Genomic DNA, 25122 nt, shown 5'->3' with positions numbered 1-25122 from the left:
CTATTCAGACAATCCTCAATAGTGTTTCTCTTTCAATATTGGCACAGGGGTTTTTTAACAAAATTTTAGCAAGACAGACTCAAAAACATAAATATTAAAACATAATAAACAGCATTTATGTAGAATTTGTGTAAAATCTTTAAATTTTTTAAAGGATGAATGAAAATAGATGACAAAAAATAAATAATAAATGCTTAACAAAAAAATATGTTCACTAAATAATTGAATAATCTGACCAAATAAGTGGAAAGAAAAGAAGTGGGAAATGCTTACAAAAATTCTCTAACCTGTCCTCTCTTAAAAGCAAAACAAACTAACTAAAAAACTTCCACCAAACAGCCCAGCAGATTACACAGTAAAGTATATGTCCATAACATGTGAAGTACAAGAATTGCGCATTTCAATTACATAAAGGGCCACTCTGTAAACTTCCAGCTGAACCAGATGCTTGGAGGTGAATTTAGAAGCACTGCCAAGCTATCAGATAAGCTGCAGTGGCTTCCTTGTACCAGCTTGCCTTCTCTGTTCGATCTGAAACCCTGGGAGCCAAGAAGGAAGAGAAATTTTCTCCCATTATCTGAGGCCTAACCAGTGGAGTGCTATGGACTATAACTAAGAATGTCTTTACTCTAGGAAGCTAAGCTAAGCTAAGTAGGGAAGGAATAGGAGAAGGCTAATACTTTTCTATTCTCCTTTTGTGTCCAAAAGAAATTTATCAGCAGAGTTAGTTCTTTAACCTCTACTGCCTACTTCTCTTCCTCACTCCACAGGGCAAGCAGCATCCTTAAATGGAGATCTGCCTGTGGGCTTTTTGACAAATTTGACAATCCTTGATGATATTTATATCAATACTTAATATTATATTCACAATATAGTTAAGTGTAAACTATGTCTTTAAAAGAATTAAGTTCAAATTCTACTTACAAGTTTTTAAACAATTACTTTTCACACCAGAGACCTCCTTCTCGCAAACCAAGTCCAAGTTTACATTCTTGGTTCTCAACATTCTCAAAATCATTATACATATTAAAAACTGTGTTCCCATGATACCACCATAATCAAATATATTTTCAGCACCTTCTCTGCGCCAATCAATGTGCTAAGCCCTAAGTATATCCTCATGAAAAAAAGAGACACCATTCCACATACAGCTTTTTATAAAATTACCTTTGATGAAAGCGTCACTTATTGAGAACTGTTGTCCTCCAGTGTCAGAAATCAAATACTCTGCATACCAGGGAGACAACAGAGAGGAGGAACAAAAGGAGAGACATATGACTATAACATGTCAGCATAATTATACAGAGAATACGCCCACACACAAAATATTACTCATACTAAACCCATCACTACCCAGCAAATTCAAGAAAGCTTTGGGTCAAAATGCCTCTTTATACTTGTTCTATGCACTTCATACTAAACTTAAGCAGACGTGCATTAATAACACAATAGAGCCATGAAAACAATTCTCCTTAATTCAAATGTCAGATAGAGAAATGTTTTTCTCTTACCAAAACCAACCGGTTTATGAAAATTAAGATCTTCAGATACTTGTATGACCATCCTAAAAGATTACAGTTCTTTTCACGTGTAACTTGATGATTTAACAAATAATCACTTTGCCTATGCACAAAGTAGTTCATACAGAACCCACCTGATAAAACAATATAAACTTTTTTCAAATTTCAGAATATAAGCTATAAAACAAATTAATACAGAAGTGACATTGGCAAGAATAAAGATAAAACTCATCAGTATTTGTATTAGTTCCAAATAAGTGTTTTTGTTTTTCAAAAATTATACCAAACACTGCGAAATTTTTGCTAGACATTAACTGAACACACTCTGAATGCTTTTAATATATTAAATACTTTTCTTACAAGTGAAACTTACTCTTTACTTCCCCGTGAACTTTCTCTAGGTCTGTGACCAAGCATAGCTCAAATGAGGTTCTTTCCACTATGCAAATTAAAACACGATGCATGTTAACTCCTTTAAGGTAAAGGATCTCCACAAAATTTTCTCCAAGTACATTTATAAACAACTGGGCTTTAAAAGTTACTATGTTTATAAGCCAATATGCTCATCCTTCCAACCAGGAAACAAAGAAAATATTTTATTTAGAAAGTTCAAGTGCACTATGCCAAATACAATAAAATCGAGTATGTGGACAAGACAGATGTTATACTTTATTTCTACTCTTCCCTCACAGAAATGAGTAACACCAAATCCTATTAGTTCAATTAATGTATTGTTCTTTACCAGCCTTCTCACACTAAAGCTTAATTGTATCTATATGAGACTCCAGAAATGGTGGATTTTCCCCATTTAGTTATGAAAAAAATTCAAACCTATAGAAAATGCTGTATACCATCCACCTGAGTTCAACAATTGTTAAGGATTTGCCATATATGTGTATGTTTCTTCCCCCCGATCATTCAAAGTTACACATATCATGACACTTTACCACTAGGACATCAGCACAACTCTCATAAAAATAAACGTATTCTTCTCTATAGCCACAATATTATTTATATATTTGAGAAAATTAACAATGTCTTAATAGCACAGAATTAGCCCATACTCAAGTTTATCCAACTGTCTCCAAAATATTTTTAATCCACTGTTTTTCTTCTTAAGCCTCGATGCAATCAAGTTCACACATGGCATTTGGTTCCTGTATCTCTTCATTCTCTTTTAATCTAGAACAGATCTCCTGTCTTTTCTTTCTTTTCATAACATGTATTTAAAAGAACCCAGGTCAAACGTTCTGTGCAATGTCCCACATTCGAAGTACAATCCATTGTTTTCTCATGGTGTGTTTAACTTGCTCCTCTATCTCATGTTTTCCTATGCACGGAAAACTACATCTAGAGATTTACGGAAGCCATGATTTTCACCTTCTTCTCTAGGTTTTACTTGCTAACTTTCCAAGAATAGTTCAGCATCCTGCTTGTAATACATAATAAAATATATTTTAACTGTACAATTCTCCAAGACCAATAATGAAAAATTAAGCCAGTTTTACAAGCTTCTGAAAATAGGGTTTTCTCACTTAAGACAGAAAGCATAAGTAGTATTTTTTAAAGTACAGATATTTCAACCAATTTTATAAATCCAATATTCCTCAGCCTGAAACAATATAGGACAATCCATAAGAAAATATTTAATAAGTACTACCTTTAATTTCAATGTAAAGATAAAAACCATTCCCATTTGTATTTATACAAAGGGAATGAAAACCAGAGGCAAAAGAATTCTATTATTTTTTCACGTAACTACCAGTCTCCCCGGAAATCTTTATTTTCTGGTAATCAGTGTTCATCTTGACTGTAACACTCAGCAAACTATTACACTTCAACTTCACAAGAAAAAATGTAAAAAGAATAACTCGTTAGTATGTTAAAAACTAAGAGAGAACTGTGAAAGCCAGCAATATTTATTAAGAGACTTTTAAAGTCTTCAAATTATAAGGCTGCAAATGACCTAAGAGGTCAATTTAATAATTATCTTCTTCCTAATGCTGGAACCTCCTCTGTAATATTCTCACTGAGTAGGCTAAAGGATTATAATTTCTTTTTAACTCTAGGTCTAGATTTTTCAGTTCACAGATTTAGAATTAAAAGAAAACTTAGAAGTCCCCAAGTCTATAACGCATCACCCAATGCGGGCATCTGTCCTCAATAACCATGACAGGTGGACATTCAGACACAACCTGGACACTTACCATGCACAGTGGCAAAAGTTCACTACTCCCAACTACTGAATCTAGTTCTTCCTTCAGCCATATGCAAAACAAATATAATTTCTTTCAGGTACTCTTCAGATACCTAAAGGAAACACCAAGTCTTTTTTCCATTTTAAATAGTCCAGCTTTCCTTAGCATGGTTTTCAGATGTCTTAGGACCCTGGCAACCTCATTCTATTCATAAATGAGGACTGAACACAAAACAGTAAATTGGATCCTCATTCTAGACATTATATGGCCACTAATGAAATCTATTATTGCCCTAGGGAGTGCTGGGGAGTGCGGGGTTGGCACACCACACTATTAAGTTTGCAAATAACTAAAACTTAGATCTTTATCACACAAATTATTAAGAGTGACTTTCTCCAAAGTACTAATAGTAAACATGTTAAGCCTTATTATTTTATGTTTAACTGTGTTAACTTTCATCTTGTTAGTCTCAATCTATTGCTTGAGAAAATAAAGATCTTTAAATGTCAGTTCTGCTATCTAACACGCTAGCCATTCTTTCCAGATTTTAATTATTTGTGGATCTAAAAAAACATTAAAAGTGCTGACCAAAAAAAAGTGAACAACACTAAATATAGAGTCAAATCCCTAAAACATAACCTAGGAGCATCCGCTTCCTGTTGACATCAAATTATTAATTATCCTTTCAATATTTTGTACAACAAGCTACAAATCCATGTGTTAATACTAGTAGTGGGCCGGGTGTGGTGGCTCACGCCTGTAATCCCAGCACTTTGGGAGGCCAAGGTTGGCAGATTGCCTGAGGTCAGGAGTTGGAGACCAGCCTGACCAACAGGGTGAAACCCTGTCTCTACTAAAAATACAAAAATTAGCCAGGCATGGTGGCAGCCGCCTGTAATCCCAGCTACTTGGGAGGCTAAGACAGGAGAATCGCTTTAACACGGAAGGCGGAGGTTGCAGTGAGCCCCGGAAGGCGGAGGTTGCAGTGAGCCAAGACCGGGCCATTGCACTCCAGCCTGGACAACAAGAGCAAAATTTCGTCTCAAAAAAAAAAAAAAAACTAGTAGTGTTATCATAAGCTCTTACATTCACCAGATACACTACACTCTTTGTGTTTTTCATATTAAAAGCTCATACTAAGTAGAATGGTGGTTACCAGAGGTTGAGGGAGTGAAGGGAATGGGGAGATGCTAGTCAAAGGGTAAAAAGTTTCATCCAGACAGGAGGAATAAGTTTTTGAGATATACTGTACAGTATGATGACTATAGTTAATAATAATGTATTGTATATTTCAAAATTGCTAAGAGTAAATTTCAAAGGTTCTCACCACTAAGAATAATACGGAATTTTTTTTTTTTTTTTTTTTTTTTTAGATAAAGTCTCACTCTGTCACCGAGGCTGGACTGCAGTGGCAAAATCATGGCTCACTGCAGCCTCAACCTGCCAAGCTCAAGCAATCCTCCCACCTCAGCCTCCCAAATAGCTGGGACCACAGGCACACACCACCACACCCGGCTAATTTTTTTGTATTTTTTGTAGAGACGGGGTTTTGCCACATTGCCCAAACTGGTCTTGAACTCCTAGACTCAAGCAATCCGCCTGCCTCAGCCACCCAACGTGCTGGGATTACAGGCATGAGCCACTGCACCCTGCCCCAACAAAAAGGATTTGAAATGATGAATATGTTCATTAGTTTGGTTTAATAAATATATCTATCATTTCAAATCCTTATTCCTTAATCATTCCATATTTTATACATACTTTGTAACATCTTTTTATATCCCATAAATATATACAATTATAATTTGTCAATTTACAATTTTAAAAATAAAGCTCAGACTCCAAAGCCTGTGCTTTAAACAAATATGACCATTGCCTTTGCCTCTTTTAACATATTTCAAGTACAAAATTGTCCTCTTTGTCTACAAAATTATTGAGAGATCATTAAATGTTTTATTAACATCAACAAAGATAGTATCTATTACAGTCTTCTGATTTATCAATCTTGTATCACCATAAAAAATGGAAATGGGGTTGTTTTGGAATGACTTAGTTTGCTTAACCAATGCTGGTGCCCAGTCACCACCAATCCCTTTTCTAAATACCACAGTACATTCTGCTTACTACACTTCTCTACATTTTGCCAGCTTCCAAAGTCAAATCAAGAATCCATCTTTTAAAAAAAAAAAAAAGTATCTATCACTATAGTCATCTAGACTCTCTCCTACTCTTCGAAACTCTTCAAAGACAACAAACTCTGGCTCCATGATCCCAGATCCAAAGTCTTTCAACAACCTGGCATATAGTTTGCCTAAACCTGGCAACAGACTTATTTAAAAAACCATTAATTCTCTATCTCTTCATTATCCTGGGCTTCATTTGCCTCTTAACCATGTGTATTCTTTCCTGATAAAATTAGTCTAAAGAGCGGGGAGGAAAAAGAAGCCTTCTTTTCGTCATCAATCAATATTATATAAACTTTCCCAAATAACTGGCCTAGTTTTTCTTTCTACCAAACTTTAAATCTTTCCCAGATGTCCTTGGCATTTTCTCCAACCTTCAGGGCAAGCTGGACTTCTATTATACCGTCATTTTTCTTAAAAGTGCTGCCCCCTCTTTCAGATTCATTCTCCTATGAAAGTTGCCACTTACAACTTTGATAGACAATCTTTTTAAAGGATTGAGGGCCAGGCACAGTGGCTTATGCCTGTAATCCCAGCACTTAGGGAGGCTAAGGCAGGTGAATCACTTGAGGCCAGGAGTTCAAGACCAGCCTGGCCAACATGGCAAAACCCCACCTTTACTAAAAATACAAAAAATTAGCTGGGCATGGTGGTGCGCACCGGTAATCCCAGCTACTCCAGAGGCTAGGTGGGAGAATCACTTGAACCCGGGAGGCGGAGGTTGCAGTGAGCCAAGATCGCGCCACTGCACTCCAGCCTGGGCAACAGAGCCAGACCCTGTCTCTTAAAAAAAAAAAAAAAAAGGATTGAGATCAGGGAAGTTCCAAAGGAGTCATATTTTTGTCAACTGCAGGTGCTTCTCCTGTCAATTTCCTTGGAGATACAATCTGGGGTTGTACCATAACAATGTCATTTTTGGAGCCTCCTGTTCCATTCCATTCCGAATGTTCTCAAGTTAGGTTTTCAAAAGTAAGTATCTGACTGTGCTCAGCAGTCTATCCTTCCCTATTACAAATTCTATGATGATAGGTCACTTTCTTCAAGATTTTCAAAACTTCTTTAATATTGAAGAGATGAAATCATCACCAAGTCAAAAGTATACTTCACATTCTGCTTACAGCAAAATGTGATTGCCAACAGATGTGTCCAGAGAACAGATGTTCATCATGTGTGCCCCTGACCCACATCTGTAAGTTTATATTCAAAACCTTCATAATATCCTCCATGTGACCACCATCTATAGTTAATTCTCACACAAGTGTCATATCTGCTTTTCCATCCTTTCATACTCACCCAAATATTCTCCATCATTTTTCCAATTTCTGTTTTGAGGATTTCCATAAAGATGTCTATCTTACTCATGTTCAATGCTGGTCAAGTCTCATTAACACACCTTCTCTACTTATTTTTAAATAACATATTCCTTTTTATTACTATAACTCTTAAGTACCATTTTACCACATCTTGATAATAGCTAATACTGACAACTACGAGAAATTTGTTGGAGAAATATAAACTTGCATCAAATCAGTTTAGTATAAATGTTTGATTCAAAAGCTTCTGTTTTCTGATCATATTCTTAGGCTCAAAATAGAGTGTGCAAAACTTAGGCAAGCATTTCAGATCTAAGTAAGGAGACAATTCCACTTTACACAGTTATATGTTTAAAATACAAACTCCAGGTAAAATCATGGAATAAAGTACTTCATCTTTATAATAATGATTTTTCAGTTATTACAACATAACAAAATCCCACATTTATTTATTTACTCATGTATTTTTTATTTATTCACTTTTACACAATCCCATGATCAGACTATAATTTAAATTGGCTTTTAATTATATCCAATAAAGTAAACCTCATCATCCATTTTAAAAACAGGCATTTCTTATGTGCTGCTATGTTAGATTTTAATAATGTTTACCTCTTTCTCCTTTTACATCAAATGTCTTTTGAATATGGTCACTATTATTTTTGAGCCAGTAGACTAAAGCACCAAATAAGACAGCTAAAAATAATGAATTCATTTTACATTAGAGAAGAAATTGTTTTAATAAATATAGAATATACATAATAAGCATTATGAATTATTATGGAGATATTCTGGAATGTGTGAATGATTTTCCCCCAATCTAGTTCAAGCATCTTAATGGGTTTAGTGAAATATTATGTTACTGAGTAACGGCAAAGGCAAATAGGCTTTAAAATGTTAAATGAAGAAAGAGAAAAGAATAGAGCAGAACATCCATGTTATAAATGCAAAGAAATGCCACCTTGGAAGTTGCACATTATGGGAAGAGCAGTCAGATGTAGTTCCTTTTAAAGACTACAAGCTTTACACTGGGCATGGTGGTGCTGAGGGAGAAAACAAGAAATAAAAGGAATCAACCAAAAAAGGTATGGGGAGGAGGTGTGGGAGAAATGAGAAAAGGTAGAACAAAACCCACACCAAATCCCCTCAGCCACGTGGGACAGAGGAAGCCAGAAGGACAGGCTGGCATGAGATCCTATGGCCCAGCTGTCCAGCCTGTGTTTGGATTCCAGATGGTGACTACCTCCTACCTTTTTGGTCAGCAGGGTGAGGGGGCACATGTGGGTACTTGGAGGGCTTCTTGATATGGAAGTTCACGTTGTCCAGCTCCACGTTCAGGCTGATAGAAGCGGCTGAGTCACTGTCCACTGTGGACTGGAAACTGCTGACTGATGTGCGCTTGCTAGGACTGGCAGAATCTTTTAGTGTTGGGAAGGGGAAAGAAATATAGGGAGAGGAGGGGAGTAAAAATGGGTTTCATCAGGGTATTGGAGGAAAGGAGAAAAATGTTTTTTTAATATACAAGCCCAATGTGCAATACCAAAATGGATACAGTATTTTCATGTACTTCTGTGTAGACTTAATAAAATTTGAACAAGTTAAATATAAAATCAATTTTTAAAATGAAGAAATATATTGGAGGTTCTGCAGAGAGAAAGTCTGATATCATAGTGAAGAGATGAGAAAGTTGTCTGCTGCCATATTATTAGTTCAGTTATTTTTAAGCTGCTGCAAACTATAGACTATGGTAAAATCTAGAAATGTCAGCCTAACAAGTTGGTTTAAGAAAATACTGTATCTAAGACAAAGACTGCTATCAGATGTTTCCATTTAGTTGGAGCCATAAATTATAAAGCAGAATTATTTCAACAAACAAGATAATCATTTTATCATACATACACAGTAATGACCCATCAAAACTAAAATGTTAGAAAGTCAAACTCACTAGCCAAATTATCGTCACCTTCTTCAGCTATCTGTTCTGTGTCACTGTCATCAAACTTTATGTCTTTAAACCAGGATGGCTCAGAGTGTCCTTCCACGGAGTTCACTGAGTCACTGTCGGGAGAAGGCGTCTCAGAAAATTCTGTACTCTGAAAGGATGAAGACAGGATCCAAGCAATTGGCCCTCAATGGCAACAATGTTGAGGCTGTCACACTATAAATAAATTGTAGTCCAATATTTCTACGAACCTAACAATTGAATTTTATAAAAATAAACAAATTAACAAAAACCAAGTTATAAACCAGAATCATACTGATGATTCCACTCTTTAAAATTGTAATTTTTGTTAACTAGAAGACTTAAGTAGTATATTAAGAACAAAACATTTTTTGATACAGATTTTATAGTGTTTCATTTCATGCCTTAGTCCTGACAGTGAAGATAGCTTAGAATTTATTTTAGCTCTGGGGCAACTCTCTCCAGAACATATCTTGGAAAATAACTTTTAATCAATCATACCACACCAATATTTGGAGTCATTTGTCTCTTCTAACCATTGACTTTCCAATTTTAGTTCACAAAGGTGTTACTTAACATTATACAGCTGACCTTTGAACAAGGGTTTAAACTGCATTGGTCTACTTATATGTGGATTTTCTTCTGCCTCTGCTACCCCTGAGACAGCAAGAGCAATCTCTTCTTTTCCTCCCTCCTCCTCAGCCTACTCAACATGAAACGAGGATAAAGACTTTTGTGATGATCCATTTCCACTTAATGAATAGTAAGTATAGTTTCTCTTATGATTTTCTTCATGTTTCTCTAGCTTACTTTATTGTAAGAATATGGTATATAATACACACAACATACAAAATATGTATTAATTGCCTGTTATCGATAAAGATTCCAGTCAACAGTAAGCTATTAGTAGTTAAGTTTTGGGGAAGTCAAACATCCGTGAATTTTCAACTATACAGGGGGTCAGTATCCCTAACTCTTAACTGTCAGCTATATATATATATATATGTGTATGTATGTATATATATATATATGTGTATGTGTGTGTGCCTGTGTGTGTATATGTATATATATGTTTATGTGTGTGTGTATATATATATATAACCTATATATTGTATCAAATTACATAAACCAAGAGTTTATGTAATTTTTTTGAAGTTTTTTTGAAGAGTTTTTTTGAAGTTATATCTTTAAATAATTTCCACTTCCCTAAAGTAAAAAAACACATATTCATCAGTATACCATTGTGTTTTGTTTGTTTGTTTGTTTTGAGACGGAGCCTTGCTTTGTCACCCAGGCTGGAGTGCAGTGGCGCAATCTCAGCTCACTGCAAGCTCCACCTCCTAGGTTCACGTCATTCTCCTGTCTCAGCCTCCCAAGTAGCTGGAACCACAGGTGTCCACCACCATGCCTGGCTAATTTTTTTGTAATTTTAGTAGAGACAGGATTTCACCATGTTAGCCAGGATGGTCTCAATCTCCTGACCTCAGGTGATGCGCCCGCCTCAGCCTCCCAAAGTGCTGGGATTACAGGCATGAGCCACCGTACCCAGCCATCATCACTAGTTATACAATAGTTCTAGAGTCAAAATGATTTCAATAGATGCCATAAAATTTTTCATTTTATTATTTATACTCAGTTCTAAAAGCATAGGCGTAATAAAACCGAAAACCATTAAAGTTAAATGATAAGCAACTATAAAGACCATAAACCCAAATTTAAGAACTACCACACCAACTGAAAAAAGTGTTTGATTCTTATCTTTTTCTTTTTTTATTGTCTGATCAAATTTAAAGTGAACAATAAAATGTTTGATTCTAATGGCAGCTTTTTCATCACTGCTGCCTATCAAGTAAAAAAAGTTTTAACTTTCCTCAAACAGCAGGAAAAAATGTTAGAAAAAATTATCTTCTAATAAACTCCTTTTTATTCCCACTGATGAAGAAAGACTATAAAATAAGCTTGCTACCTTCTAATTTGGCAGTAAACACTGAAAAGTACCTGCAGTGGTCTATACAGCGCATACTCATCTCTGAAAAGTTGGTCGTGATGACTAACACAATCCAGCCAACGTCCATCAACCATTGCTTGTCCAATTGCTATAGCTTGTGCCCTGAATCAAGACCCACAAAAATGAAAAGTTTTAGAAGTCAGTCAGAATAGTTAAGTACCAGGTAAGACAGAACCTTAAAATATTTTTTTCAGTTCTAATCAGTTAGAATTTCAAATGGCCCTTGGATAAGTAAAGGATAAAACAAGAGAGAGTTAAAGCAAACTAAAAGATTCTTCCAGGTACTATAGTAAAGGAGAAGAAACTACTGGTAAGGCAGTCCCAACAAAACCTAATTTTAATAATAGCAAGCATTGACTGAGTATTCAATGCATGCACAACCCTGTACTTAACAGATTTAAAAATGTTGAGAAAAGCTCCTACCTTCAAGGAGCTTAGTTTTAATAAGACAATACCAAATATTACAGATATAGGCATAACGTGTGTGTGTGTATATATATATATGATATATATATACACACATGAAATAGACAGTTAATGACACAATACATTATATGGCATTTCACAATTTATAAAGCACTTCAGCCACCATTATTTCATCCCCCACAGTTTATTCACAGGACCACATAATTTTCCTCACGGTGAAGAAGTCTCAGAGATTGAATAACGTGACTAAAAGCACAAAGCTAAAAAATATATACAGCCAAAATTGCAACCAGGGCTTTACTGCTTAAAGCTATTTCTCTCTTTACTTCTTTACGTACCTTTTTCTTCCCATGAGAGAAGGAGTAGCTAATCTGAGAAAATAGTAAAAGCTAGGGTATACGTGTATTTGAAAAGCAGGACCTGTCTGTTACTCTTTTTTATAAATGATTTGTGAGGCAAGCTAGGATCCGACAGGCATAGCTTATGGATCAAATACTCAACACAGGTTACAACCTGTCTAGATTAGTGAACAGTAGCTGGAGAATTCTTTGGCCTTAGGTTCCAGCTACATTCTCTAATCCTGCTTTGCTAGAGAGTTCTGCTGCTTTTAATAAGGTAAATTAAGATCCTATTTGGCTCCTTGTATTCCTTGCATCTGTTCTCTGCTGGTTAAAACTCAGATTGGAGGAGGGTTAACTAATTAGCACCCTAAACCATCAATTACATAAAACAAAGAGCACCCTAACTCTACAAAGAAATCTGTAACTCTTACTATCTTCAAATATGTTTTCTCATTCAAAATAAATAAATAATATTGAAACCTTCTTTCTAAGATCAGAATACCTTGTGGCAATGTGCCCATTTCGGATTAGCCAGTTGACTAATTCCTTTCCTACAATGCAGTTGGGATGAGTTCTCAACCAGTAGCGGTGATCCTGAAACTCCATTCCACTGCTGTGATGGCAGATTTTTTTCCACAGGTCTTTTAACTGCACACTGTCCTGCAATCACATTAACAGCAAGTAGTTACTCTTGAGAAAAATGCTACATACCTTTTCAGATGTTTTCCTGTGATTTTTAGACTCATAAAAGGAAACCTAAGTTGGATTTCTTTATGGTAGCTAACTCACACAATTTAATACAAATGACATATACGTGGGAACAGCTTGAACTCAGCTCATCTAATTCCAAACATAACTTTTTCTTTTGAAAACCAACTATTCCAAATACTTCTTTTTTCAGTCAATGGCACATATTATCAATCTCCTATTTATGTATTCTTCTTTGGAGATGGGGCAAGGCAGAGGGAGACAACAGTTAATCACACTAACCTAAGGTAACTGTTCCTAGAGGCTTTCACTCCACCAGATTCTCACCATGTACCCAACTGATAGATGAGTTTTTTAAAAGGAAGAGCTTCAGTAAATTACTCCCTGCTCAAAAAAATTCTGAATGTTCCTCAGCAACTAAAGGTTCAAATCTACACCTGTAAGTACAGAATTCATTGCCTTCCACCAGGTAGTCCCAAATAACTTTCCTTTCTCATTGCCCCCAGACTCCTACTTAAACTCTCTCCCAATTAAAAAATCCTACTTCTGGCCATGGAAAATGTCATGCTTATTCTTACCTCTATATCTTTCTTCACACCTTTAAATAAGATTCACCTTCCTCACTGCCTATCCAAAATGATTCCATCTCTCAAGGTCCAGTTCAAGCCCTTCAGTTTAAGCCTTTTTCTGATTTCCTCATTAGTAATGAGCTTTCTGTCTTTTTGAATTCTTACATGACATACAGTCATTTATTTATTTGACACTTTTTTATTATTAAAATATTACTACTTCCACTATTAAGGATCTTCCCACTGATTTTATTTCTACCTTTTGTGGGTTTGTTGGCTTGTTTGTTGTCTTAGAGACAAGGTCTTGCTATGTTGCCCAGGCTGGAGTGCAGTGGCTATTCACAAGCATGATCACAGCACCCTACAGCCTCAAACCCCTGGCCTCAAGAGTCCTCTCACCCTAGCCTCCCAAGTAGCTGGGACTACAAGTGCATGCCACCACACCTGGCTCTTATTTCTACTTTTGAATTATAAGCTTGAGGACACAGCCATACCTTCTATTTCTCTGAGTCACTCTTAGAATTGAACACAGTATTTTATGCACAGATAAATTCAATAAGCAACTGATTATTTCATATAAACATATAGTATTAAATGTCTGAAAAGTGTTACATGTGTATAACAAATATGCTTCAAAGCTTAAATAGCAATATGGGACCTAAGAGTTAAGCTCTCTTATTACGTAGGTAACTGAATTCTGATTTTACCAGATAAAAGGGTAAAGAAAATACTGGCCAGGCGCGGTGGCTCACGCCTGTAATCCCAGCACTTTGTGAGGCCGAGGCAGGGAGATCACGAGGTCAGGAGATTGAGACCATCCTGACCAACACTGTGAAACCCCATCTCTACTAAAAATACAAAAATTAGCTCGGTGTGGTGGCGTGTGCCTGTAGTCCCAGCTACTCTGGAGGCTGAGGCAGGAGAATCGCTGGAACCTGGGAGGCGGAGGTTGCAGTGAGCCGAGATCGCACCACTGCACTCCAGCCTGGTGACAGAGCGAGACTCCATCTCCAAAAAAAAAAAAATAAGAAGAAAGAAAGAAAAGAAAATATTAATGCAATGAGTATAGAATACTTGACCCATCTCTCAGGTGATCCTAGTAAAACTGAAACTAAGCACTTCTGTTTAACTGATATGCTATTTCTTTTATATGTTTCTTTTTAAAAAGACTCAGTGACAGGCTGGGTGCAGTGGCTCACACCTGTAATCCCAGCACTCTGGGAGCCAAGGCGGGCAGATCACTTGAGGTCCGGAGTTTAAGACCAGCCTGGCCAACAGGATGAAACCATGTCTCTACTAAAAATACAAAAAATTAGGTGTAGTGGCATGCGCCTGTAATCCCAGCTACTCAGGAGGCTAAGGTACCAGAATCACTTAAATCTGGGAGGCAGAGGTTGCAGGAAGCCAAGATCACACCACTGCACCCCAGCCTGGGCAGCACACCAAGACCGTGTCTCAAAAAGAAAAAAAAAAGACTCAGTCACATAAACATTCTCTATGCTCAAAACTAGCAATGGGTCAAAGATACTGGACCAGTACCAGAAGAATTTTGCGTTCATCCTCAGTGGTCTCTGTCCTAACATATGTTCGGTTAGCCTGGGGACTGACAGATGTCTCATATGAAGGTACCATAGGAGAACCAGATCTATCCAGTGACAGGTTAGTAATGCTGGCTGATCTGGAAATAAAAACAAGAAGTGAAATCACAGGTGTAAATTCTTCTTCGATAAATAGAATTACAGAGAAAATTCATTTTTAAATAAATGCTTATTTACCAATGTTAAAGGTACTTTTAAAAGTAGTTATGATGGTTATGCATGATATTATCATTGGAAGAAATTTGGTAAAGGATACCCAGAAACTCTCTGTACAATATTTGCAACTCTATGTAAGTCTATATTTTGCAATTCTATGTGTCTAAAATTACTTGGAAATAAGTTTAAAAGAAAGTAGTTATGGAAAGATTACAGGAAAACAATTACATAGCTCATATATCAGTAATATTTCAAAGGGAATAGACACAAATTAAAATTTGTTAAATGCTTGTTAAAATGCTGTAAGTTAGTGGATTTTTTTTTTAATAACAAATATAAAGAATGAAATTAAATGCAGAAATAATCTTGCAGATCAGAGTCAGGAAACTATGGCCCACAGGCCAAATCTAGCCTTCTTCCTGTTTTTGTATAGCCCATGAACTAAGAAGGTTTTATAGTTAAATATCTGCAATGCAATCAATCTGATGAAGGGAACACCAATTGTGACGCCCAAATAAGCAAAATGTTATGACCAAAAAAAGAATTCCTTTCTTCTCACTAGTAGACCTATATTTAAAATAGTCCTCAAATATTATTACATTATGCTATTTTGTCAGTAGAAAAATTACAAGAAATTTGTTTCTTCTCATAATATCAGTATTCATACATATCGTTAATTTTGACTCTTGGTAAAGTTACCAAACAAATGACTTAGAAGTGGAATACCAATAGCATCAAGGAAACTTTAATTTATTTAAAAGAAAAGGCAACTAGAAATTTAGTTGGCTTCTATCTAGAAAAAAATTAAACCCAATTTTAGCCTCCACATAAAGGATAAAAGGCAAAAGCACCTATGATGTGTTAGACTACATATATATAACTCATTCATTAGGGCAGTATCTGTATCTTCCCACATTTAATCTTCGCAGCATCCTATGGAATATGTATTACTAGCTCTATTTTACAGATAAAGAAATCAAGAATAAAGGATTAAGTAATCTGCCTAAAGTAGCTCAACTAATATGTATCAGGGCTGCCACCTACAATTAGGTGTCAATTGAAAAACCAATATTTCCCCACTATAAAGATAAAAATATTTTTAAAATAATTTAAGAAAGTATTCACAGGTTTAGCAAAGTGTCAGTTAACAGGAAACCACTGATATCAAATAGCTGATAAGCAATTTTTAAAAATAATTGGTTATTTATTTCTTGGCATAGTCTTTCAGTGAAAGCTTGCTATTATTTCTTAATTTAATCTCTTTTCCAATGGGTGCATTATCCATACATTCTACTTCTCTATCATTTTAACCATCCCTGCACATATTCTAATATAGTGGCAACAAGAATAAAAGAAAACTAGTCAATTTTACTGTCAAAAGCTCTAATAAATAGGCCAGTAGCAAGAATACTGATTAAAATTATATTTAGAGACAGCACTCATTGACTAAATTACGTCTTTCCTAAAGACTTACATCAGTCTTAGCATTAATTCAAAACACATGGAGATACACTGTAAATCAGCACAGGTATCCCTACACTTCTACACATGCCAACAGGAATACTGTAATTTTCCCCATCTTTTTAAAAAGCCATCTCTTGACTCCACATCCCTCGGCTGCATTTCCCTCTACTTTACAGCAAAACTCCCATCTCCAGTAATTCTTCCATTATCTCTTGAACCCCAAACAACCCACTGAGACTGCCTATCAAGATTACCAATGTTGTCATTAAATCCAATAGTCAGTTTTCACTCCTCATCTTACTTAACATATCAGCAGCATAGCTCCCTTTCCTTGAAAAACTTTCTCCACTTGACTAATAAGATAAATACCCTCCTAGTTTCCCTGTCACCTCGCTGGCCTCTCCCCATCTCCTTTTCTGGTTTCTCTTGATTTCTCCAATCTCAGTCCTTAGTCCTTATTTCCTCCCTTTTCACACTCATTCTCTTGATGATCTCCATTCAAGTTCATAGCTTTAAATACCATACACATGATGACAACATCCAAGTTTACATCTCTAGCCTGTAGCCCTCCCCTAAATTCTGGACTCATATATCCAACTATTTGACATCTCACTTGGATGTCTAGAAGATATCTCAAATTCAACACCTCTAAAACCAAACTGTTCCTCCCAGTTGGCAATTCCACCCCTCCAACTGCTCAGGTCAAAGACCTGAGTCATCTTTGATGTCTTTCTGTTGAACCCTACATCCAGTTGATTAGCAAATCCTATTAGCTCTACAATCAAAATATATTTAGAATTTGTCTGTTTCATCCAGGCGTGGTGGCTCACACCTATAATCCCAGCACTTTGGGAGGCCAAGGCAGGTGGATCACCTGAGGTCAGGAGTTTGAGACCAGCCTGGCCAACATGGTGAGACTCTGTCTCTATTAAAAATACAAAAATTAGCCAGGCATGCTAGCAGGTGCCTGTAATCCCAGGCTAGCGGGAGACTGAGGCACAAGAATTGCTTGAACCTGGGAGGCAGAGGTTGCAGTGAGGTGAAATTGCGCCACTGCACTCCAGCCTGGGCAACAAAGCGAGACTGTCTCAAAAAAAAAATTTCGTGTCATCCTTCCACACTCCACCCAAAACTCTCCAACAAGGGAAAACTTTTCAGAGTAGAATGTCAACTAATAAATGTCAAAGCAATGATAGACTTAGAAAAATCACCATTTTGCAAACATAATAACATTGCATTTCAACAAGTATCATAAATGAATGCTAAAACTATTGACTGAAAGATTATTAAGATATAGGGTATTCATGCAGTTTCAAAGTAACTCCCCCACATATTACTTACTAATTACGAAGGATAAAATAGTAACTTTACAGTGGAGAAACCTAACATGTGAGAGATCAAGTCAACACCACCAATGGGATAAACTTGTATTGTGTCCTTTATAACATAACAGATTGAGAAGGATGTGGCACTCATGGAGTATTTCTGCCCCAAAACTCCACAGCCCAAATCTAATGATAGGGAGCTTTTGATAAACTTAAATTGATGGGCATTTTACTAAACAACTAGTCTATATCCTCTTCACAAAGAAAGACTAAGATACTGTTACAGAGTAAAGAAAACCAAGACATATGACAAATAAGTTCAATGTATGATTCTGAACTGGATCACAGATTGGGGGGAAAATCAGTACAAAAAAACATTATTAGCACAATTGGCGAAATCAGAATACCTACAGTATATTACATAATAGAAATGTACCACTGTTACAATTTCCTAAATTTGTTATGTAAGAGAACATGACTGTTCTGAGGAAAAACACTTAAGTATTCAAAAGTGAAAAATAGAACTTTCTACTTCTGGCCTAGCACGTGAGCATCTTCACTCCATCTCAACAACTAAAACCTGAACAAAGAGAAAAATCATCAACTGTTCTTAGGTCCATCAGAGAAGTGAGGTCACAAGCCAAATCCTGCTCTAAATACTGCAGAAAGACAAGCAGATACAGAGGATCACAACTCACTGGAGCAGAAACCTCCATGGAAACCAGTACTAGGGTAGGAAAACCTAAAATCAAATTGACAAATTCCTTGAAGCTCAGTGTAGACAAACCAGAGATACAAATTCTAGGTGAACCCAGTCATAGGGGTAGCGGGGATGCTTTTGGGAGTTTCACTTCCAGATCTACCACGTCCTCACAGTGAATGTCAGAAAAATTCCCTCCAGCTTCTGGCTTCCAGCAGAGGGAGAGAATAAACAACTTAAAAATACGTCAGAGCATTCTGTTCTTCATAACAAGTCCCGCCCTGAGGAGAAACTATTTTACCAGAGCCTAACCTGCTGGAGTTATATCAGAGCTTAACCTACCCAGGGAGAAGGAAATCCCCAACCACAGCCCCTTCTAGCCTTCCACATGGGGGAAGAAAAATCCCCAACTCCAGCCCCCTCCAGCCATTCTGTCTCACCTAAGGGGAAAAAAACGAGAAGCCCTGATAAAGTTTACAGTTCAGGGGCACAGGCTCACCTGTGAGAGTGATTCACAGGACTAGAGACCACTTAACCTCCCCCTACATCCTATCACTACATCACTAAAGGCCTATTTACCATAGTTCCTTTTACCCAGTACAGCATGTCCACCTTTCAACAAAAAATCACAAGGCATAATGAAAGCCAAAAAACACAGTTCAAAGACACTGAACAAGCATCCGAAACAGGCTCAACATGAATGTGGGACTTATGAGTCTAGGAATTGTTTTTAAACTATAATTAATATGCTAAGGGTGTTAATGGGAAAAGTAAACAACAGGCAAGAACAGATAATATAAGCGGAGAGACGGATATTCTAAGAAAGAAGCAAAAAGGAAATGCAAGAGATCAAAAACACCATAACATTAAAGAAGAGTGCCTTTGATGGGCTCTTAGTAGACTAGACAGAGGTAAGGAAAGAATCTTTGAACTTGAGGCTATCTCAACGGAAACTGCCAAAACTGAAAAGCAAATAGAAAAAAGACTGAACAAACAATATCCAAGAAATGTGGGACAACTACAAAAGGTATAATATAAATGTAATGGGAATACCAAAAAAAGAAGAAAGAGAGAAAGGAACACAAGCAATATTTGAAGCCATAATCACTGAGAATTTCCCACAAATTAATGTCAGATGCCAAGCCACAGGTCCAGGAAGCTCAGAGAACACAAGCGTGGATAAATGTCAAAAAACTACACTTAGGCAAAACTAAGTGTATTCAAATGGCAGAAACTCAAAAATAAAGAAAAAGATCTTGAAAAAAACCACCTGAAAGACCAAGCGTGGTGGCCCACACCTGTAATCCCTGCACTTTGGGAAGCCAAAGCAAAAGGATCGCTTGAAGCCAGGAGTTTGAGACCAGCCTGGGCAACACAGCAAGACCCCATCTCTATTTAAAGAAAAAAAAAAACCTTACCTGTAGAGTATCAAAGATAATAAATACATCTGACTTCTCCTCAGAAGCCATGCAAGCAAAAAGAATGAAATGAAATATTTAAGATGCTGAGAGAAAAAAGCCACCAACCTAGAATTCTGTACCCTGATGATACCCTCCAAAAGTGAAGGAGAATTAAAGCCTTTCTTAGACAAATGAAAACTGAGGGAATTTTTTGCCAGTAGACCTGCCTTGCAAAAAATGCTGAAAAGGCAGAGAGAAGGAATATGATATAGGTCAGAAACTTGGATCTATTAATACACAAAGAAAAGCATCAAAGAAGGAATAAGTTAAAGTAAAAACTTTTCTTTTTCTTACTCTTAGTTGATGTAACAGATTAACTATTTCTTCAAAATAATAGCAACAATGTATTCAATTATGTATGTATGCATGCTTATATGTAAGTGAAATGAATGCCAGTGATACAACAGATGGGAGGGAAAAATTAGGAGTATTTTGTTATAAGGTATTTGCATTACCTGTGTAGTATAGCATTATTTGAAAGTAAATGTGGATTAGTTGTAAGTTACATTGCAAACTCTAGGGTAATCACTAAAAAAAGTAAAAAGAATATAACTGATATCCTTTAAAAAGGAGAGAAAATGGAATAACATAAAATGCTCAATTAAATACATAAAGGTGGAAAAGGTACAGAAGACAAAAACAGGAAGAACAAGGGCAACAAGTAGAAAACAGTAACAAATATGGCAGATATTACTCTAACTACATCAGTAATCAGCTTAAACATCAATAGTCTAAATACACCAACTAAAAGACAGAGATGGTTAGAATGGATCAAAAACTAAGACCCAAAAATACATTGTCTACAAGAAACCTAATTTAAATACAAAGACACATACAGATTAAAAAATAAGTGAAGGGTCAAAATGTCACTATTTACCCCATAAATATGCACAATTATTATGTGTCAATTTTAAAAATTAATTTTTAAATTTTTAAATGAAATCATAACAGGATACATGAACAAAAGTAAATAGATGGAGAAAGATATACCAAGTTAACGCTAATAAAAAAAAGAGCAGGAGTAACTATATTAATTTTCAGGCAGAACAGACTTCAGAGCAATCAAAGATAAAAAGAGAAATTACATAATGATAAAGAAATCAATATTCCAAAAGACAGAACAATCCTTAATATGTATGCTCGCTCCTAACAACAGAGTACCAAAATATATGAGGCAAAAACTGATAGAACTACAGGAGAAATGGATGAATTCATTATTATAGCTGGAGACTTTAACCCCTCTATCAGAGATGGACACATCCAGCAGAGAGAAAATCAATAACAACATAGCTGAACTCAACAACACCATTAATCAGGTGGATATAATGGATATCTTATATATAATGGATAGACTGTTTAATTCAACAACAGAATACACATTCCTCTCAAGTAACATGGAATTCATTCACCAAAACACACCACATTCTGGGTCATAAAACACACCATAACAAATTTAAAAGAGTAGAAATCATACAATGTCTGCCTTCAACAACCAACATGGAATCAAACCAGACATCATTAACAGAAAAACAGCTATAAAATCCCAAAATCCTTGGAAATGAAACAACACATTTGTTAAAAAAAATACATGAGTCAAAGAAGAATATAAAGAAAAATTTTTAAATATTTGTAACTAAATGAAAATGAAAATACAACCTATCTAAATTCGTGGAATGCAGCAGAAAGCAGTGCTTAGCGGGAAATTCATAGCAGGAAGTACATACATTTAAAAAGAAAATCTAAAATCAATCATCTAAGCTTCCACCTTAGGGAACAAAGTGTTTGTTAAAAAGCATATTAAATCCAAAGTAAGCACAGGAAAAATAATAATAAAGATTAGAGAAGAAGTCAATAGAGAAAATCAACAAAGCCAAAGCTGGTTCTTTGAAAAGATCAATAAAATCAGTAAGTATCCAGCCAGGCTAAGAAAAAAAAGGGAGAAAACACAAAGTATTAATATCAGAAATGAAAATCGAAATAGACCTATTTCTCTTACAGAAATTGAATCAATAACTGGTAACTTTCCAAAACAGAAAGCACCAGGCCCAGATGCATTCACTGGTGAATTCCACCAAACATTTAAGAAATAAATTATGTCAATTCTCCACAAAATTTTCCTGAAGATAGAATCAGAGGAAATACTTTCTAACTCAGTCTATGAGGCCAGGATTTCCCTAATACCAAAACCAGACAAAGACTTGACAAGAAAAGGAAACCACTAACTATTATCCTCTACAAAACAGTAACAAATCCAATCCAACAATGTATTAAAAATTATATAAACCACAACCAAATGGAATTTATCCCAGGTATGCAAGGCTGGTTCAACATTCAAAAATCAATTAATATAACTCATCACATCAAGTTACAGAAGAATAATCACATAATCATGTCATTGATATAGAAAAAGCATTTGACAAAATCCAACACTCCTTCATTATAAAAACTCTCAGTAAACTAGGAATAGAGGAAACTTCCCCAACATGATAAAGAGTATCTACGAAAAACAACATACAGCTAACATCATACTTAATGGTGAGAAACTCAAAGCTTTCCTACTAAGATCAGGAACAAGGAAAGGATGTCCCCTCTCACTACTCCTTTTCAACATTGGACTAGAAGTCTTAGCTAATGAAATAAGACAGGAAAAGGAAATAAAAGGTACACTGATTGGGAACGAAGAAACAAAACTTTGTTCACAGATGACAAGACTGTTTATATAGAAAATCCAAAAGAACTAACAAACTCCTGAAATTAGTAAGTGATTATAGCAAGGTGGCAGGATACAAGATTAATACACAAAAGTCAATCACACGAGATAATACTACACACCCATCAAAACTGCCAAAATCCAAAACTGACAACACCAAATGTGACGAGGATGTGAAACAACAGGAACTCTCATTCATTGCTGGTAGGAATGCAAGATGGTAAAACCACTTTGAAGAAAAGTCTACCAGTGTCTTACAAAATTAAACATAATCTTACCATAGGACTCAGCAATCATGCTCCTTAGTATTTATCCATATGAATTGAAAATTACACCCACAAAAAAACCTGTACTCAGATGTTGTAACAGCCTTGCTCGTAACTGATAAAACTTAGAAGCAATCAAGATGTCCTTCAGTAGGTGAGTAGATAAACCATAGCGTATCCAGACAATGGGATATTATTCATCACTAAAAAGAAATGAGCTATCAAGCTATGGAAAGACATAGAGAAAACTTAAATGCATATTAGTAGGTGAAAGAAGCCTATCTGAAAAGTCTACACACTGTATAATTCCAACTATATGGCATTCTGGAAAAAGTAAAACTATGGAGACAGTAAAAAAGATTAATGATTGTCATGGGTTGGGGAGAGGAAGGGATAAATAGGAGGAGCCCAGTAGACTTTTTGGGCAGAGGAACTATTCCATAGGATACAACAATGACAGACGCATGTCATTATACATTTGTCCAAATCCATAGAATATTCAACACCAAGGGTGAATTCTAATGTTAACTATGAACTTTTAGATGATGATCATGTGTCAAAGTAGGTCCACTGAATACAACATGCCACTCTAGTGCAGGACACCGATAGTCATGAAGATTGTGCATGTGTGGGGACAGGGGCTATAGGGGAACTCTCTGTACTTTCTGCTCACTTTTTCTATGAACCTTAAAACTGCTATAAAAAATAAACTTAATAAAAATATATAAAGGATAATGATGTCTGCAACTTACTCTCAAATGGTTCAGAAAATATGCATATATGTTCAGAAAATATGCATATATACAATATAAAAAACGATGGCCAGGTGCAGTGGCTCACACCTGTAATCTCAGCACTTTAGGAGTCCGAGGTGGGAAGATCGCTTGAGGTCAGAAGTTCAAGACCATCCTGGACAACAAAGTGAAACCCCATCTCTGTATTTTACTAAAAAATAATAGGCTGGGCGCGGTGGCTCATGCCTGTAATCCCAACACTTTGGGAGGCCGAGGCAGGAGAATCACGAGGTCAGGAGATCAAGACCATCCTGGCTAACACGGTGAAACCCTGTCTCTACTAAAAATACAAAAAAATTAGCCGGGCATGGTGATGGGCGCCTGTAGTCCCAGCTACTCAGGAAGCTGAGGCAGGAGAATGGCATGAACCCAGGAGGCAGAGCTTGCAGTGAGCTGAGATCGCACCACCGCACTCCAGCCTGGCGAGAGAGTGAGACTCCGTCTCAAAAATAATAATAAGATAAATAAAAATTAAAAAAAGAAAAAATGGGAAAGCAAAGGGACAAAATATAAATTAGCAAATCTTAATGAAAAATATATGAAGATATATTTTTCTATTCTCGCAACTTTTCTGCATGTTTGACATTTTTTCAAAGCAATTAAAAATTAACAACAAAAAATGTAAAACTCTCCAACAGCTTCCCATCTCACTCAGAGTAAATGACAAAGTCCTTACAATTAACTCTAAGACTGCTCTACTCCATTACCATAGGATTCCTTGTTATTCCTTGCCAAGTGTATTTCCTCTCAGGAATTTGTTATAACTGTTTTCTTGGGACATCCTCCACAAAATGTCCACATGGCTCCTTCCCTCACATCCTTCACGTCTTATTTAACCAGAAGAGAAAGGATGGTGTAGGTTCCAAACCCGGAAGCCAGTGGAGAATATTGGAAAGTCACTGAGAGAATGGAAACAAGGGCTGAATAGCAAAAGAAAATGATAGTTTAATTCAGCTTTTAGAGCTACGGAAGTATATGACAATCAATCCCACCCTTTTTATCCGTTTGTTCTTCTTATTAGCATGAAAAGAAATAAACATCAGAGAGCACAGTGTTTTCATTTGTCAATTTACCTATTTCGAGCAGGAGATTTCCCAGCATCCTCTTGCACAGATACAAGTCTTGTTGAAAGAGGAGTATTTGAGGAATCTGGATGAATCAAACTATAAAGAAAATTGGAAAATACTGAAATAATTCAGGACAGTAAAAGGGAATTTCAATGAGGCTCTTTAACATTAAAAGCAGATTTAATCTTTTTCCTTGCAATAATGAGATTATGGGTCATTTTTGTTCTTCCTTTAATTAGGGTGTAAATGGTATGAATGATAGTTTTTACAGTGCATGGCTTTTAAGAATACAAAATGCCGAAATGACAATTTTTAAAAGTTTTTAAGTATATGGAATGTAAATAAAGTTAGTT

At 36.0% G+C, this 25122-nt stretch overlaps 1 protein-coding gene across 29 annotated transcripts in view; it reads right to left on the bottom strand.

Moving 5' to 3' along the window:
• The window catches only part of PIKFYVE (phosphoinositide kinase, FYVE-type zinc finger containing), a 91254-nt gene that overhangs the window by 43897 nt on the left and 22235 nt on the right, over window positions 1-25122 (bottom strand). For 15 of the 29 annotated variants that reach the window (XM_054477753.2, XM_063647843.1, XM_063647847.1 and 12 more), the window contains 8 exons: window positions 24776-24865; window positions 14769-14907; window positions 12455-12612; window positions 11176-11287; window positions 9160-9307; window positions 8465-8632; window positions 1894-1959; window positions 1168-1227 (listed from right to left, as the gene is read on the bottom strand). In XM_054477753.2, coding sequence (XP_054333728.1) covers window positions 1168-1227; window positions 1894-1959; window positions 8465-8632; window positions 9160-9307; window positions 11176-11287; window positions 12455-12612; window positions 14769-14907; window positions 24776-24865 — 941 coding nt within the window. Of the gene's footprint in view, window positions 1-1167; window positions 1228-1893; window positions 1960-8453; window positions 8633-9159; window positions 9308-11175; window positions 11288-12454; window positions 12613-14768; window positions 14908-24775; window positions 24866-25122 lie in introns of those variants that run through there. The other 14 variants (XM_063647853.1, XM_063647852.1, XM_063647857.1 and 11 more) reach the window with 6 other exon arrangements.

The sequence above is a fragment of the Pongo pygmaeus genome, chromosome 11, assembly GCF_028885625.2.
Source record: "Pongo pygmaeus isolate AG05252 chromosome 11, NHGRI_mPonPyg2-v2.0_pri, whole genome shotgun sequence".
Taxonomy (NCBI): domain Eukaryota; kingdom Metazoa; phylum Chordata; class Mammalia; order Primates; family Hominidae; genus Pongo; species Pongo pygmaeus.
The sequence above is the reverse complement of the archived record's forward strand: the minus strand, read 5'-3'. Positions and strand labels throughout refer to the sequence as shown.